Raw genomic sequence first — 13,855 nt, 5'->3', positions numbered from 1 at the left:
CCTCCAATAAATACAAAGCATTAGGCAGCGAGGTTGGTTGTTTGGCAGCGAGGTTGGTTGTTTAAAAGATTATGTCAGTCTTACTCCTGCACGGAACAAACTGGGCTTCCCGCAGCCCTAAAAGCATTTCCTAGCATCTCTCACCGAGGTGTTCTACCAACCACCCTGCTAATGCTTCATCAGTAGGCCTATTAAGCCCAAAGCTCAGGCTGCTTCTGCAGTATATCCTGCTTTTGCTGCACTGGAAGAACAGCCAAAAAAAATCTGGATCCAGCTGGTGTCCAGTAAATAAGACACTTGGCACCAGTAAATAATGGGTAAAAATGAAAAGGCTCTATTAATCCCTGAAGGGAAAAGCTGCCACGAAGAGTCAGGTTTCAGCTGAATTAGTGCCCACAGGGCGAGAAAAGGGAAACATCTTTAAAAACGGGGACAGGAGGAAGGAAGGTAGGCATGGGTAAGAGCAATGATCAGCTGACACTTCTGCACCTTTCTGAAGGTTAAAATATGAGGGTGTCTGCGACAGGCAGAACCCTTGGGCAATAACGGAGGAGGCCTTCTCTCAATTTTCCAAATGCAGACAAAGCCCAAGGCTGTTCATGGCTGGTATTTTGTTTTCTAATTGAGACATGCACTTGGGCAGCCACTGTTGCTTTGGCTGGGTGTCTGGTAGAGTAATGAATTATAAATATGAGATTTCCATATAGCAGTTTAATTAAAATTAAGGTGATTACTGGGGATTCTTATTTCCTGCAAAATTACCATATGTGAAGGGCTCATCCTGGTGTCTTTACGGAAGGTCTGTTTCTGCGAAGCATTCAGCACGATGCTGGTCCTGCTTAGTGACCCTTCCCACTACTCCCCTCACCCAGTTCTCCCTGCAACTGATGCCATGCGAGCAGGTAAAACCTCCCTCAGACTGATGCCCACTGGCAGCTTTTCTAATGCACCATACCACAATACTATGCTCCCCCATATACCATGATATTTGTCACAAGTATTGCCATATACTTTTGATAGGTAATACTCCTGCGGCATTACAATATGCTATCAGCTTTTCTGCTTGAGAGTGACACAGCTTTTTTGTTGTTGTTTTGTTTTTACAAGTGTAATTATCAGCTTAATGAACGTTATGACTTGTTACACTGTTGACAGGCTTTTTCTTGAAGTATTTTGACTATCACAGAATGTGTTCTGGCAGAACTCTGTTTTTTGTCATATTCACTACATCACAGACATTTTAAAACACTCTTTGTTATTTCATTTTTAATGTATTTTTCTGGCATTTGCTTAGCTTGCAAACATTACCTTCTTAGCATTACTTCAGGAGGGAGGAAATTTTTGAACTGTGTGACATTTCCGAAGCTTGGGCTCAATCCTTTAGACAACATAGTGCTCAACACCGTAGTGCCTAAGCTGTCTTGCAGTGCACTGCAGCCAGAGTCCCAAATAAATAATCTTAAAATGCATGAGATTTAAGGAAGACTTAAAAAAAGAAATATTCCTATTGCCCGTGCTCTCAATTAGATGATTAATTTGAACTTAACCTTCTTTATCCCCAATTCGTGATCATTACCATATGGTCAGTCATAAAGTCTTTCCCAGTTTCTCGCTCACTGAAATTCCTAGTGCATTGCGCCACACCAACCATGGAGTTTCCCCTGGACATATTTAGTACACGATGTCAGCACTGCTGAAAGTCATCTTTGCAATTTGATGCCCACATCACAACTCTAAAGAACCCACTACTGATCCAAGGGTATTCCAGTCCGTTGCAATTTGTCATTCCTAGATATCTGAAGTACTTGCCTTTACTCATTTCATTATTTCTTTAAAACCACAAAAGGTTTTAGAATTAAAACAACCCTAGTTTCACTTCTCAAGATAAAGGCTTAAAAGTAGGCTGTAATTTTAGAGGTAAATTTACAAAGAGGTAGAAAGAAATGTATTATTTATTTCTCACTCTAGACTAAACAGCACACTGATTTTGGTTTCCTTTCAAATCTGTAATTTGAAAACTTAGTTTTCAGGATTCAAGAACACACTATCAGAAAAAAAGAACATCTTTGGTCACAAAATCTTAACCTTTTTTTTGTTTTCCATTTTATTTTGAGTAAATTTTTCCACTCCATTTTTGACCAGTGCTGCCTTTTTATGCAGCTGCAGCAGTGAGACAGTGGCTTTCAGGTCTTCCACCCTTCTGTGGTGCTGCTTAACCTACTTGGCTCAGCCTTGCAAGGCATGAAGCAGCAGTAGTCACTTGTACCTTACTGGCATCTTATCAACAATATCTAAGCAAGATGCATGTAAATACTATGAAGGCAGATTTTGCATGGGTTGCTTGCACTGTGAAGCACTCCCTTGACTAGATACCATCATTGCTAGCTGGGATTGCAAAGCTAATCAGAGATCAGTTAACTAAACCAAAAGATGCGAATACAGTTTGTCTTCATTACCATCCATCTTCTATCCCAGCTACATGCACGAGGTGTGTGTGTGTGTGTTGGCAAAATTGGTTAGGAACTCACAAGGTAGAGTCCAGCATTGCTTATGAGCTGTAGCAGGAGCTACCGATGTAGTTTTACGCATGTTCAAGTGGCAAAAAACCTTAGGTGCTGAAGATCTGGATTTAGGCACCTGAAGGGTTATGTAAGCTTTTAGCATGTGCAAAGATGTCAGTCTGCTCCCTGCTTCAGTATCCATTCCTACATTAATGAGCAGTATGGGCTAGATCTCCCCCCAACATTTCCCTTCAGTTATAGCTGCGGGAAGCCTGTGATGATCGTTAAAAAGTCAAAAGTAATTTATCTATTCATGACACAGAATACTGTAGCAAATGTGATGAGTAGTCAGAATTCAAACAGAGCACTGAGAGAGGAAGGGCAACAACAGAGAAGGACAAAACAAACCAATTCAAGCAACTCTAATTAAATTTAACCTCAGTGGAACAGAGTGTACAGCCAGTATTTATCTTCCATGCAGTAGTACAGCATCTCATTTTCCCAATGTAACTGTTGGGGGTTTTAAGCTTATTTTTGTGGTTAATTATTTTAACCTAAAGAAACACCCCTGGGCAGTAGAAAATGCAGTACAGCTGTGTATACTGCAGCATGTATACTGCAGCCACTGGCCAAAACAGAAATGCTGGCAAAAGTGAAGAGAATATGGAATTCGGAAGGTAAGTGTCACTGATAAAAGTTATCTCTGAGGATATTTGAACAGCTCCTCCTCACTGCAGCAGGATGCTAGCAGCATAGGCAGCAGCTGGCTCCAGAACTGAATCCTTTGGAGCTGATTAGGCAAGCACAAAAATGGGTCTAACATTTTGTTTCAATTACAAGTTTCTTTGATTGCTAAATCACATCAATGGAGTAATTCTAATTTCAATTGGAAAGGAATACAAGAGAAGATGAAAAATAAGCATGATATAAAAAGTCTCTTCTCAACTGAGATGAGTTAGCTTTTAGCTGCTGTTATTTTCTGAACGGTAAACATAATTAACAAAAAATACCTGCACTTTGTGGTGTAATCAGCAACAAAGAAGGGATTAAATACACAGACATCAGAAATGGGGAATTGAAGCTATATGCTAAGGCCTACTGACTTATTTTATTTGTATTTCAGCGATTTAAAGACTAACTCTAAAAAAATACTGTCATGTATAAATAAATTATTATTACAAGCAGTTATTCTGTAACAAGACTGTTTTCTAGATCACATTTTGCCACAACCTGTGAATTAAATGAAAGTAGTTAATAAGTACAGTGTCATCATTAGCTCTGTGTGTGTGTGAATATGGAGTGATTATGGTTTAGGTCACAGAAGTGATTTAAAATTCAAAGCAGTCCTATAAGTGATGTTGGTTCTTCTGATATAGCAGAGAAAAAAATTAATTTCCCTTTGTTTCATGTTATTTTAAGACCACGATCTCGATCAAGGGACAGTGGTGATGAAAATGAACCAATTCAGGAACGATTCTTCCGGCCTCATTTTCTGCAGGCTCCTGGAGACATGACTGTTCAAGAAGGAAAACTATGCAGAATGGACTGCAAGGCAAGTATCACGCAAAGGACAGCAGAAACCTTTTGGTAACATTAGCTGACTCAAAAACCAAGTTAGTTTATTTTTAATGCTATTTTACCTATTGGCAGTTTCAACAACTGTCAATAGGTTAATTAATCTCACTGCTTGTGAGCAAGCTGACAAAAAGTTTCCCTTCCCTCCAGTTGAAGTGCTTCAGGAAAATCTTACAGGTCAGATTGAACCAATTTTTAGAGTTCAGCTATGCTGGGCTGTGGAGGGAAGCAGCACACACTACAAAGACAGTGTGCTTCTCCCTTTTAAGTCCTTTTATTACTTTTGAGTTTCGATTCTCCATTAAAGTTTCAAACAACATAATCTTGATTTATGACTTTGCCTAACAGAATGAACGAAGGCTTGGACAACTTCTGTTTACTTTTTGCTGATATGCTTGGGAGAAGCTATTTGTTTTCAAGTGGTACCCACAGCAAACGACACAGCTTTCAAAAGTACAAGACTTGTTCACAGAGACCAAGCATTGACTAGTGTAGGCGGTGCTGTCACTGGGTTACACCTAAGGGGAATGGAACTTAAGAGTTCAGTATTAGTCAGCTACCATCTTTTTGTCTGCAATTTTTCCACAAAGTTAATCTAGAAAGGAGTATCTTCTCATTCCACGTGAAAAGCAAACAATAAAAAAAAGACAAAAGGTGTCACCCTGCCTTTTGTTTTGCAATGTATTATTAGTTAGCTTCTAGCACATCTAAACACTGATCTTTTTTCAGTCACACCCATAAGACATCATGGAATTCAGGGAGTTGGCCAGAAAGTAAGTAAATGAATACAACTGATTCAATGTGTCGTTCAGGATAGAATTAGATCTTCAAGTCTTGCGGTACACCTGCAGCAGCAAACAAAGCCAAACTTCTCTGAAGTGACAAGTCAGGGCTCCTCCAGCATTTCAAACGGCTAAGACCATTTCCCATTATTCTGCTTACACTTCAGGTTAGTGGATTACCGACTCCAGATTTAAGCTGGCAACTTAATGGAAGACCAATTCGCCCCGATAGTTCTCACAAAATGCTGGTACGCGAGAATGGTGTGCACTCCTTGATCATAGAACCAGTCACAGCCAGAGATGCTGGAATCTACACATGTATTGCCAGCAACCGAGCTGGCGAAAACACATTCAGCCTGGAGCTCATTGTTGCAGGTAATGTCTTCATGCTAAACTTCCACACTGAGCACTGTAAGGATAATGTGAGAAGGGAAAATACAAGTGCTGTCAAATGAGATGGTTGAGGAGTGGGGGGTAAGAAAAGGAATCCTGGCAGTAGCAGAACTACAGTACAGTTATAGGGGATACATTTACGTTATGTTGTGGCGTAAGTAGACTGGCAAGTAACCGCATCGTACACAGTTAAGAAAAGAGGGCTGTTGCCACAGTAGAGGCCACAAAACAGACTATTTACCTGAATGCGTTTTTTAATGGCAATTTGTCATTACCATACCTGTATCTACCAGTGGGTAGTGAGCATGACACGTTTGCGTGTCTCACAGCATATGAGATTAATGTCACTCCAACCTGCTGCAGAGCAGTTCCTTCTATAATTAAAAGCCCATCCTGTTATGGAATATGAAGCAGCACTGTTTAACAAGCATTGGGCAGCCAATTTATTTAGTCTTCAGGCTCCACATTTCAATTCTTTTGGTGAAGGGGGGGAAACACTCAGGTCTATTAGCACTCACTTTTTTCCTATTAAACTACTGATGTGACTTTTCTTCATATGAACCACAATTGGACTTTGTGATGAATGAAGACAACACTTAAGTTTCCTGCTACTTAGATTTTTCATTATTGCTTTTTAGCATGTTGCTGAAAGAAAGGCTGTATTTTCATGGAATAGTGACAACATGACTGCAATCTTTATTTTCACAGCTAAGGAAGTACAGAAAGCACCCGTGTTTATAGAGAAGCTACAGAACACAGGTGTGACTGAGGGATTCCCAGTGCGACTGGAGTGTCGAATCTCAGGGGAGCCATCTCCTCAGATATTTTGGAAGAAAGAGAATGAGTCACTCACATACAACACTGACCGAGTGAGGTTAGACCAACCTACAATGATCCCCCCATGTATAACTTCAATGATGATTCATACTGTAACACAAATGAACACCTAGAAGGTCTTAAGAATGCCTTGTGTGAACAGCAGCTCACAACATCTGGACATGTTCCCGTGTGATCTTCTCTAGGTGACCCTGCTCTAGCAGAGGGGTGGGACTGGATGATCTCCAGAGGTCCCTTCCAACTCCTACAATTCTGTTAAATATTAACTAGTTAAACTTGCAGCCAGCCTGGTGGCCAAGCCAGAATTAAAATGTCAGTTCTGTTTTCCAGCCATGGACTTACCTTTGCACTTTAAGCATATGGAGAAATAGTTTTTCTCTTCTAGAGCTAAGAGAAACCGACAGGTGAAAATCTAGGCTCCTAGGTAAAGCTATCTGCTTCTCAGCAGAAACTTGGATTCACAACTCTGCTGTGCAGTTAAGCAACCAAGATTCAACTTTTTTTTATATTCCAAGATCTATAAACTTGTCTTCAATTTTTGATAACATTTTGTACTAATGTTTAAAAGCAAATTCATGATACATTGCAAGAAAAGGAGCTCATTACCGATATGACACTGTAATAAATTACTGCTGTCCTTCTAAATAACTATGAGTATTTCAGTACCTCATTCCTAAAGTCTTTTATCCTTTCCCCAAAAAGTCTGGGTAGGTTCTGGTGTCCCTACAAATTAAATCAGATTTCCAGATGTCTTAATCTGTAATTGTGAAAGGTAAGTTACTTTATGCATTTTTGCTTCTTAGTTTCAATACAGGATACTAAACTGCCAAATTGTCAAGATCATCAAGGTTTCATTTTCCACTTGCTAATTTCAGAGGAAGTTCCATATTACTTAAAAGTGGACTATAATTAACCTGCAACTAGGATTGGGTCTGTTTATGATGACTTTTTAAAATGGCCTACACTGTTTTGCAATTTAAAGAGTAATTTTCTACGTTTCTTTTTTTTAGCATGCACCAGGATAACTACGGCTACATTTGCCTGCTGATTCAGGGAGCTACAAAGGAGGATGCGGGCTGGTACACTGTTTCGGCTAAGAACGAGGCTGGGATTGTGTCTTGCACTGCCAGGTTGGATGTTTATAGTAAGTCACTTCAATTTTTGTGGTCACATTAATCCCCTCAAAAGCAACAGTTCTGTAAGCTTCAGTTAATTCACCGAATGGTTTACACTGGTCTCTCTTTTTTTCATTTATAGTTTCTCCTCAATAATAACGATCAAGACAACAAATGCTCTGTCAAAGTACCCTTCACTTTCAGATACCTAAAGCAAAACAAGCATGCATGCTTTCTGTTTTTGCTTGGTATATTAAATACAGCTGATTAACCACAGATAACGGCATGATTACAGTATTTTTTGGATCATTATTACTATCGCTCTGCTAGCATTTCCGTAACCTTTTGTATTCTTCTGTACATCAGACTGTAAAACACCTGTGACAGCTATCAGAAGCGTAGTAGATGTTTTTATGGCTGTCTGCTTAATTACTCAGTTTGTTCCAATGCAGCCCCTTACATCGTGAATGTTTTCTTAAACCAAAATCTCTCACTAGTCTTCTCATAACAAGAATTAAGGAGCAGGAAGAGGGGGGGATTAGAAGGATAAAGGATGGTTTCTGGGGTGCTGGTGTTAGTGGGACTTGTGGAAACTTGCCTTGGCATTCTTCAGCACACAAGGGGTAGCAATAGCAACCAGATGATTTCCTTTTACATACAACAAATAACTTGAGCAGGCCTATCACTGTACTATCAGTGGATGGAAACACACCCCTTGCTGTTACCCTTCTCAGTGACACAAGGAAAGGTAGAAATCAATGCCAAAATTCAAAGTAACGCACAGAGACACTACTGTGTTTGCACTGGTTTTGCTTACCATATTTGAAGGTGAAACTAGATGCTAAGAAAAAAAAACAACAGACCAAGAAAGAAACAAATTTACCTTTGATATAATGGTTTTATGCTGCTCAGAAATTATCTCCTTTACAAAACGTTGATTGTGCATCTGGCACACTTTGTTGCCTGGCTCAAGATAGCTAACATTTTTTCTTTCCTTTTTAATCTACAGCTCAGTGGCAACAACCACCTCAGACAACTAAGCCAAAGAAGGTGCGGCCCTCAGCCAGCCGATACGCTGCACTTTGTGACCAAGGACTAGACATCAAAGCAGCTTTCCAGCCTGAAGCAAATCCAGTCCACCTGACAATGCCGTCTGGCTTGGTAGAGAGCGATGATCTGTAGATCCCACTGCCCCTTCCATCATTCTCTTTCAAAGCAGAAACACTGAAAGCCATTGCCTTGACCAATGATACTCCTATGTCACTTTATGCAAAGGCAGACACCTTCAAGTACAAAAGATAAACAACAAACACAATAACCATATATTCCTTATTCTTTATACCAAATTAGAAGAATAGATAATTATTAGAAATGTACACATTGCACAACAAATCACATTCACCAGTTCCTTATATCTGTTGCTTCAGCTCTTACGAATAACCCTTTTCATAAAGGCCAAAACACATCAGAGACAGATCTTACAGAAGAACACTTTCAAATGGAACACTATTTATCACCACGTGCCTTCATAAGCAGTAAGTAGATGCTACCACAATCTTAATGGTGCAAGATGTTTTATTTGAGGCCATTAAATCACAAAGAAAATTAGAATGTATGGTTACCTATAGTTCTAAAATGCCAATGCATTCTGATAGCTACAATGAACAAGTGCAATATTGGAAGAATAAAACAGGAATGGACAAGGAAGAGAAACATAAGTGCTGTGTCTCTGCAAACTGCTTTCTGATCTACAATGAAAAAAATACCTTGCCTTAAATGCTGTAGGTCTGGACAATGCTAAAAAGCAACATCAACACCGTAATTTTAAATAAATTCATATTTTTCCTTCTTGCCATCTAGGAGGAGACCTACTTACAAACATACAGCAGACACTTTAAACATAAGTAATTTAACCTCTTCAAGGTAATGAAGAAAAAGAGCTGACATGTAGTAACAGTCTACTCCAGACTATAAATATTGGTAACTAGATGGGAAAAAAGTGCCCACAGTATGAACCACTGCAGGGTTACTGCAAGGGGTGGGAGGGGGACAGGGCAAGAGGCTGAAACTCTCTATGGATGTCCTGAATGCAGTCTGTTGCCTCATAATACTCCCATTCAAGAATCTCAAATTCTAAGGTGAGCTGAAAACTAGGGAGTGTATGAATGGGACGCTCGACTGTTTAAAGCTTGTGTAATGTGTATGACAATTTTTGAAATGTACAGTAAGTGGAAAACTGGTTGAGACTGCAATTTGAGTTTACATGACAAGTACACACCACAGGTGATAAGCTTGCAGATCTGAGGAAGTAGAAAATGAAGATGGACAGAAGCAACATCAAATTTGCGCACTGTTTTTTTTTTTTCTTACCATAGCACATGCCTCTGGTAGATTTTTTTTTTTAATTTTTTTTTCTCCTGACTGTAGTCAAATGACAGCTCTTTTAATGGGTAGAGTCTGTGTGCCGTAGATGAAAAGCCTGAAGGCTACTTTCAGAATGCAAGGCAAATCCACATCAAACTGGAGCCCCAGCAAAGTCAGCCCTGACTAGGTAGTTTTAAATTAGAACCAAATGAATTTCAGATGAAGGGGAGGGAGGGAGGGAGGGAGAGATGGAAGAATTACTAGGCCTGAAAAGAAAAAAATAGCATTTGATGGTACGAGCATACTTTGCTATGAAAGGAAAACACTGTATTCCTTATATGAAGCACATATATGGTATCTTTTGTTATTTATAATAAAAGTGTTGAAATCTTTTATCTCAGTTCAGTTATTCAGAAGTCTTGAACTTAGGGTTTTTTTTTTTAATTTTGTATTTGTGTACACCATATATTGCATTACTGCTATACGTGTATTGCTTTGTAAGTACACAAAGTTTGTTTTGTTTTTTAGTGACTAATAAACTTTAGCACATAAGGTAGTACTATTCTGGTGCAGGATATGACCAGTTAGGGGGATCGTTAATCTAGATTAACATCACAGTCTGTCATCTGGGAATAATCTGGTTCTACTCTAGAAAAAGTATGTCATATCATTTGCCAAATTTTTCTCAACTGTGACATGCTAATTTACTGGTTTTTTTAGCTTCACTAGCATTATTTTGCCACCTTTTATTTGTATTTATAAAAAAAAATTGTATTATCATTACTTTGGATTGTTGTGCTGATATAATGTGGGTTTAACATCAATAAATATTACACAAATAGAAAGTTCTCCTTCTGGTAAAGACTATTAACTGTTTCACTACAAACAAGCATGTAAGTGTAAGATTTAGAAATCCTAAATATTACAAATACAGATGAAATAAGAGCTACATGCAGCATCTGCCAATGACTAGAATTTATCAGAATATTCTGCTTGTGACCTAGAATTTTGTTTAAACAAAACAGAGGAACACAACCCATAAATCCTGAGAAATTTTTGCTACATAAACGTACCTGAAGATGCTGCTTTTATTTTTTTAATAGTTTAGAAAATATGCAGGTCTATTTTGTGTGTCTAGTAATTGCAATATGACATCACTTACGACTGATTCTAAGCAAAGGGCACGGTTAAATTGGTATAAGAACAGTCTTCCCACAAGGCAATAGCAAAATTTACAAAAAAATAAGCTAAGATCGCTCCTTTCTTTGCAAAAATAACAGGAAAGAAGCAAGATAATATTTTTTTTCTTTTCAGTTTACATGTCAAGCATTGATCACTACAGACAGAATTATCTCAGCAATTAAGTGAGCACTGACATTAATGGTGATCCTGCAACCGCAGTCAATGGGTTTCTGTCTGCTTACAGTAAATTTGTCTTTGGCTTAGAGACTAAAACACTGAGACTGCTCTTGTGAGCTGGTTTAAGATGAGGTCATCATGACTTTTTTGCCTCTGTATGTATGTACAGACACACAAGTAGTAAATCACATCTCTAAGCAGCAAAGTTGTTTTTATGAAAACACTCAGCTGTGCTGTTACTTAGTTACTGGGACTGTTTGGGTTTACAAATTCAGAGATAGGAGCATGGCACAAGAAAACGACATACTTTTCAAGCCAAAAGTCTAAAATTCTCAGAAGCATCAAAGTAACTTTCAGAAGCTTAATCTCCCTCCATGAACTCCAAAGATAGAGAGTATGACCTGAAAGTGTACTTTTACCATTTCACAGGACTAAAAAAAAGTCATCCTTAACTCTTCGCTAGACTTCAGATTTAACTATAGGAAGACTTTAAATTATTGCTCAGTCCTGGCTTATTCACAGCAATCAAAGGCTCAATGCAACTATGTTCCATATGACGGCAGAAACCTCTGTCAAGAGCACCAGCAGTGAGATGCAAAATTCCACATGCTTGAAAGTTTTTTTCAGCTGGTGGTGTACCTTAACACACAATGGCTTTATCCTGCAATGTCATGACAACAGCAACAAGTAGTTAATGTACACTTTTTTTTTCCCATCACAGACCATTTGGGGTTGGGATAAAACAAAACCCTAACTGTATTCTAATTTGAAAACCTAGTTCATAAAGCATAGTTTCTATACTACCACATTCAAATACCATTTTAATTCACTTAGGTTGTATGCTAATAAATGCTTTGATTCCCCACACATCCGTAACTCCATCCTTATCTCTGCAAGGAGCCCAAATGGATTTAATATGCAAGTACGTACTTCATGAGATCGTATTATCAATCATGTCATGATGCTGAGGGAATCGGCTGCGTGCTCTGGCTGTACAACCCCGCTGCCAAACCCACACTGTGTAGTATAGATAGATTAATGCATGGACGGGAAATGCCTGTTCAGATTACGCCCATTGACAACAGACCTCATTCACGGTCTCACAAGCCAGCTGTGCAAGCAAGGGGCAGAATTTGCTGATGTTTAGCTCGTTCTCCTGAACTGGCTAAAAGGAAAAGCCCTCCCCCTGCACCATTTTTCTGTTTGAACGGAGCACATCCTACATGTCAGGCAGATGAAAAGACAGCTCCTGCCCCAAGAAATTTACAATCTGCTCCAGACAGCACACAGTATTCTTTAACTGTCTTAAAGCTTGCGACTGTAATTCAAAATTAAGCCACAGCTTGCATCCATTTACAAAAGTGATTAATAAATAATAATCTCATACTGCACTGAACCACTAATAAAAACGTCAGTGTTTGGAACATAATGCTCAACTCATGCTTAGCACAAAAAAGCCAGACTACAAGCAACAGTATTTGTACAGCAATTATTTCAGCAGCAATACAGATGAGGAAGACAAGTGAACTTCAGTCCAACAACACCGGGAAGAAGAAAGTTTTTGCTTTACAGAACAACTGCAGTGCAACAGGTAAACTCTGGGGAAGGGTCAAGTATTGCATCTGCTGTCACTTTCTAGTTCTGTAGTAGCATAAATTGTCATGAAACAGCTGCAGAATAAGAAAGGATTAAAAAATAACAGTATGTGGCCACTACTCAGAATGATTACATCATTTACAGCAGGAGCACTAAAATCTCATCACACTGAATGGATTAGGGTGGGGTTTTTTTGCGTGAAATTGTTCTGTTAAGCACCCAACTAAATATATTGTCAAGCTTTTTTTTTGACTGACTCTTGGCCCAGACGTCACAGAGTATTTCTACAAAGAACTGAGGGTACAAAAATGCACTGCCAAGGAGAGGGTCTGTCCAAGCTACTGCAGAAGGTGTTGAAAATACTTCCTGAAACTTCCCATACAGCTGCAAGACACCTCTATTCTATTGCAGATTAAGAACTAGCGGATTGTGGAGACAGCTTTTACCTGCAGTGCTTGTCTGAGCAGCTGCTAGAGTCATTTGTAAGAAAGGGCCTGTCTAAAAGAAAACCTGTTCTACCATGTTAATCTATAGCATAATGCACAGTTCTGCTTCTTATTAACATATTAACTCACTTCCTCCTACAGTACTTCAGCATCAGAGTCACTGAGCATTTTGTAATCTACTGTTAATCTACAATACAGTTTTACCTTTCTTAAGTTCTGTATTAACGTCAGTTGTACAGTTTCTGACCATTCACTAATTCATGTTTAATTATGCATAAAATTAAGAACCTAAAAGCAAACGTAATTCTTCTATAAGAACAACTGTTAGAAAATCCAAAGATCTTGAACTGTATATGAATGATGTCATTTCAGGTATGGAACAGCAGCAGCTTTCAATAATTTCAGTTTGTGAAGTTCCAGATCCACTTCCTACTAGGAAAAAAAGTATAATTACATAATGTAGATTTCAAAATCTAAAATAGGCTCTGTTAGTTGTTTCCCTTGAAGTTCTGTACATGAAAAGCATAACAGAGCTAAAAATCTTAATATAAGAATGAAGTAATTTTTAAAATAATTTTTAAGCTTTTTCTGAGCAGCAAACACATTATATGGCCAACTTCATAAAAGCAGACCAAAGTTTTTATGTGTGATTATTTGTGTTTTCTTGCAACATATAAAAATGAGTATAAGAAAAGGCACAGCTACTGCTAGTAACTGTCATTCTAAAAAATTAATTTCAGGTCAGCCTGTACATCCTAAAAGTGTAGATGGAGTGTTAGAGTGTTTCCAATCACTAATTCCAAGGACTAAGACATCAGTGATCTGTCTTTGCCCAGGACAAGCAGCATCCAAGCCTGAAGTGTAGCAAAAAGAATGCAGCACCTTAC

General features: G+C 38.6%; 1 protein-coding gene across 1 annotated transcript in view; it reads left to right on the top strand.

Moving 5' to 3' along the window:
* The window catches only part of PALLD (palladin, cytoskeletal associated protein), a 37,124-nt gene extending 28,168 nt beyond the window's left edge, over positions 1-8,956 (top strand). The window contains exons 7-11 of the mRNA XM_010194310.1: positions 3,921-4,053; positions 5,026-5,233; positions 5,960-6,125; positions 7,099-7,232; positions 8,213-8,956. Of these exons, the coding sequence (XP_010192612.1) occupies positions 3,921-4,053; positions 5,026-5,233; positions 5,960-6,125; positions 7,099-7,232; positions 8,213-8,385 (814 nt within the window). The 3' untranslated portion in view covers positions 8,386-8,956. The remainder of the gene's footprint in view (positions 1-3,920; positions 4,054-5,025; positions 5,234-5,959; positions 6,126-7,098; positions 7,233-8,212) is intronic.
* The last annotated feature ends 4,899 nt before the right edge of the window (positions 8,957-13,855 follow it).

This window comes from Mesitornis unicolor, unplaced genomic scaffold, assembly GCF_000695765.1.
Source record: "Mesitornis unicolor isolate BGI_N332 unplaced genomic scaffold, ASM69576v1 scaffold7131, whole genome shotgun sequence".
Lineage (NCBI taxonomy): Eukaryota > Metazoa > Chordata > Aves > Mesitornithiformes > Mesitornithidae > Mesitornis > Mesitornis unicolor.
The sequence above is the reverse complement of the archived record's forward strand: the minus strand, read 5'-3'. Positions and strand labels throughout refer to the sequence as shown.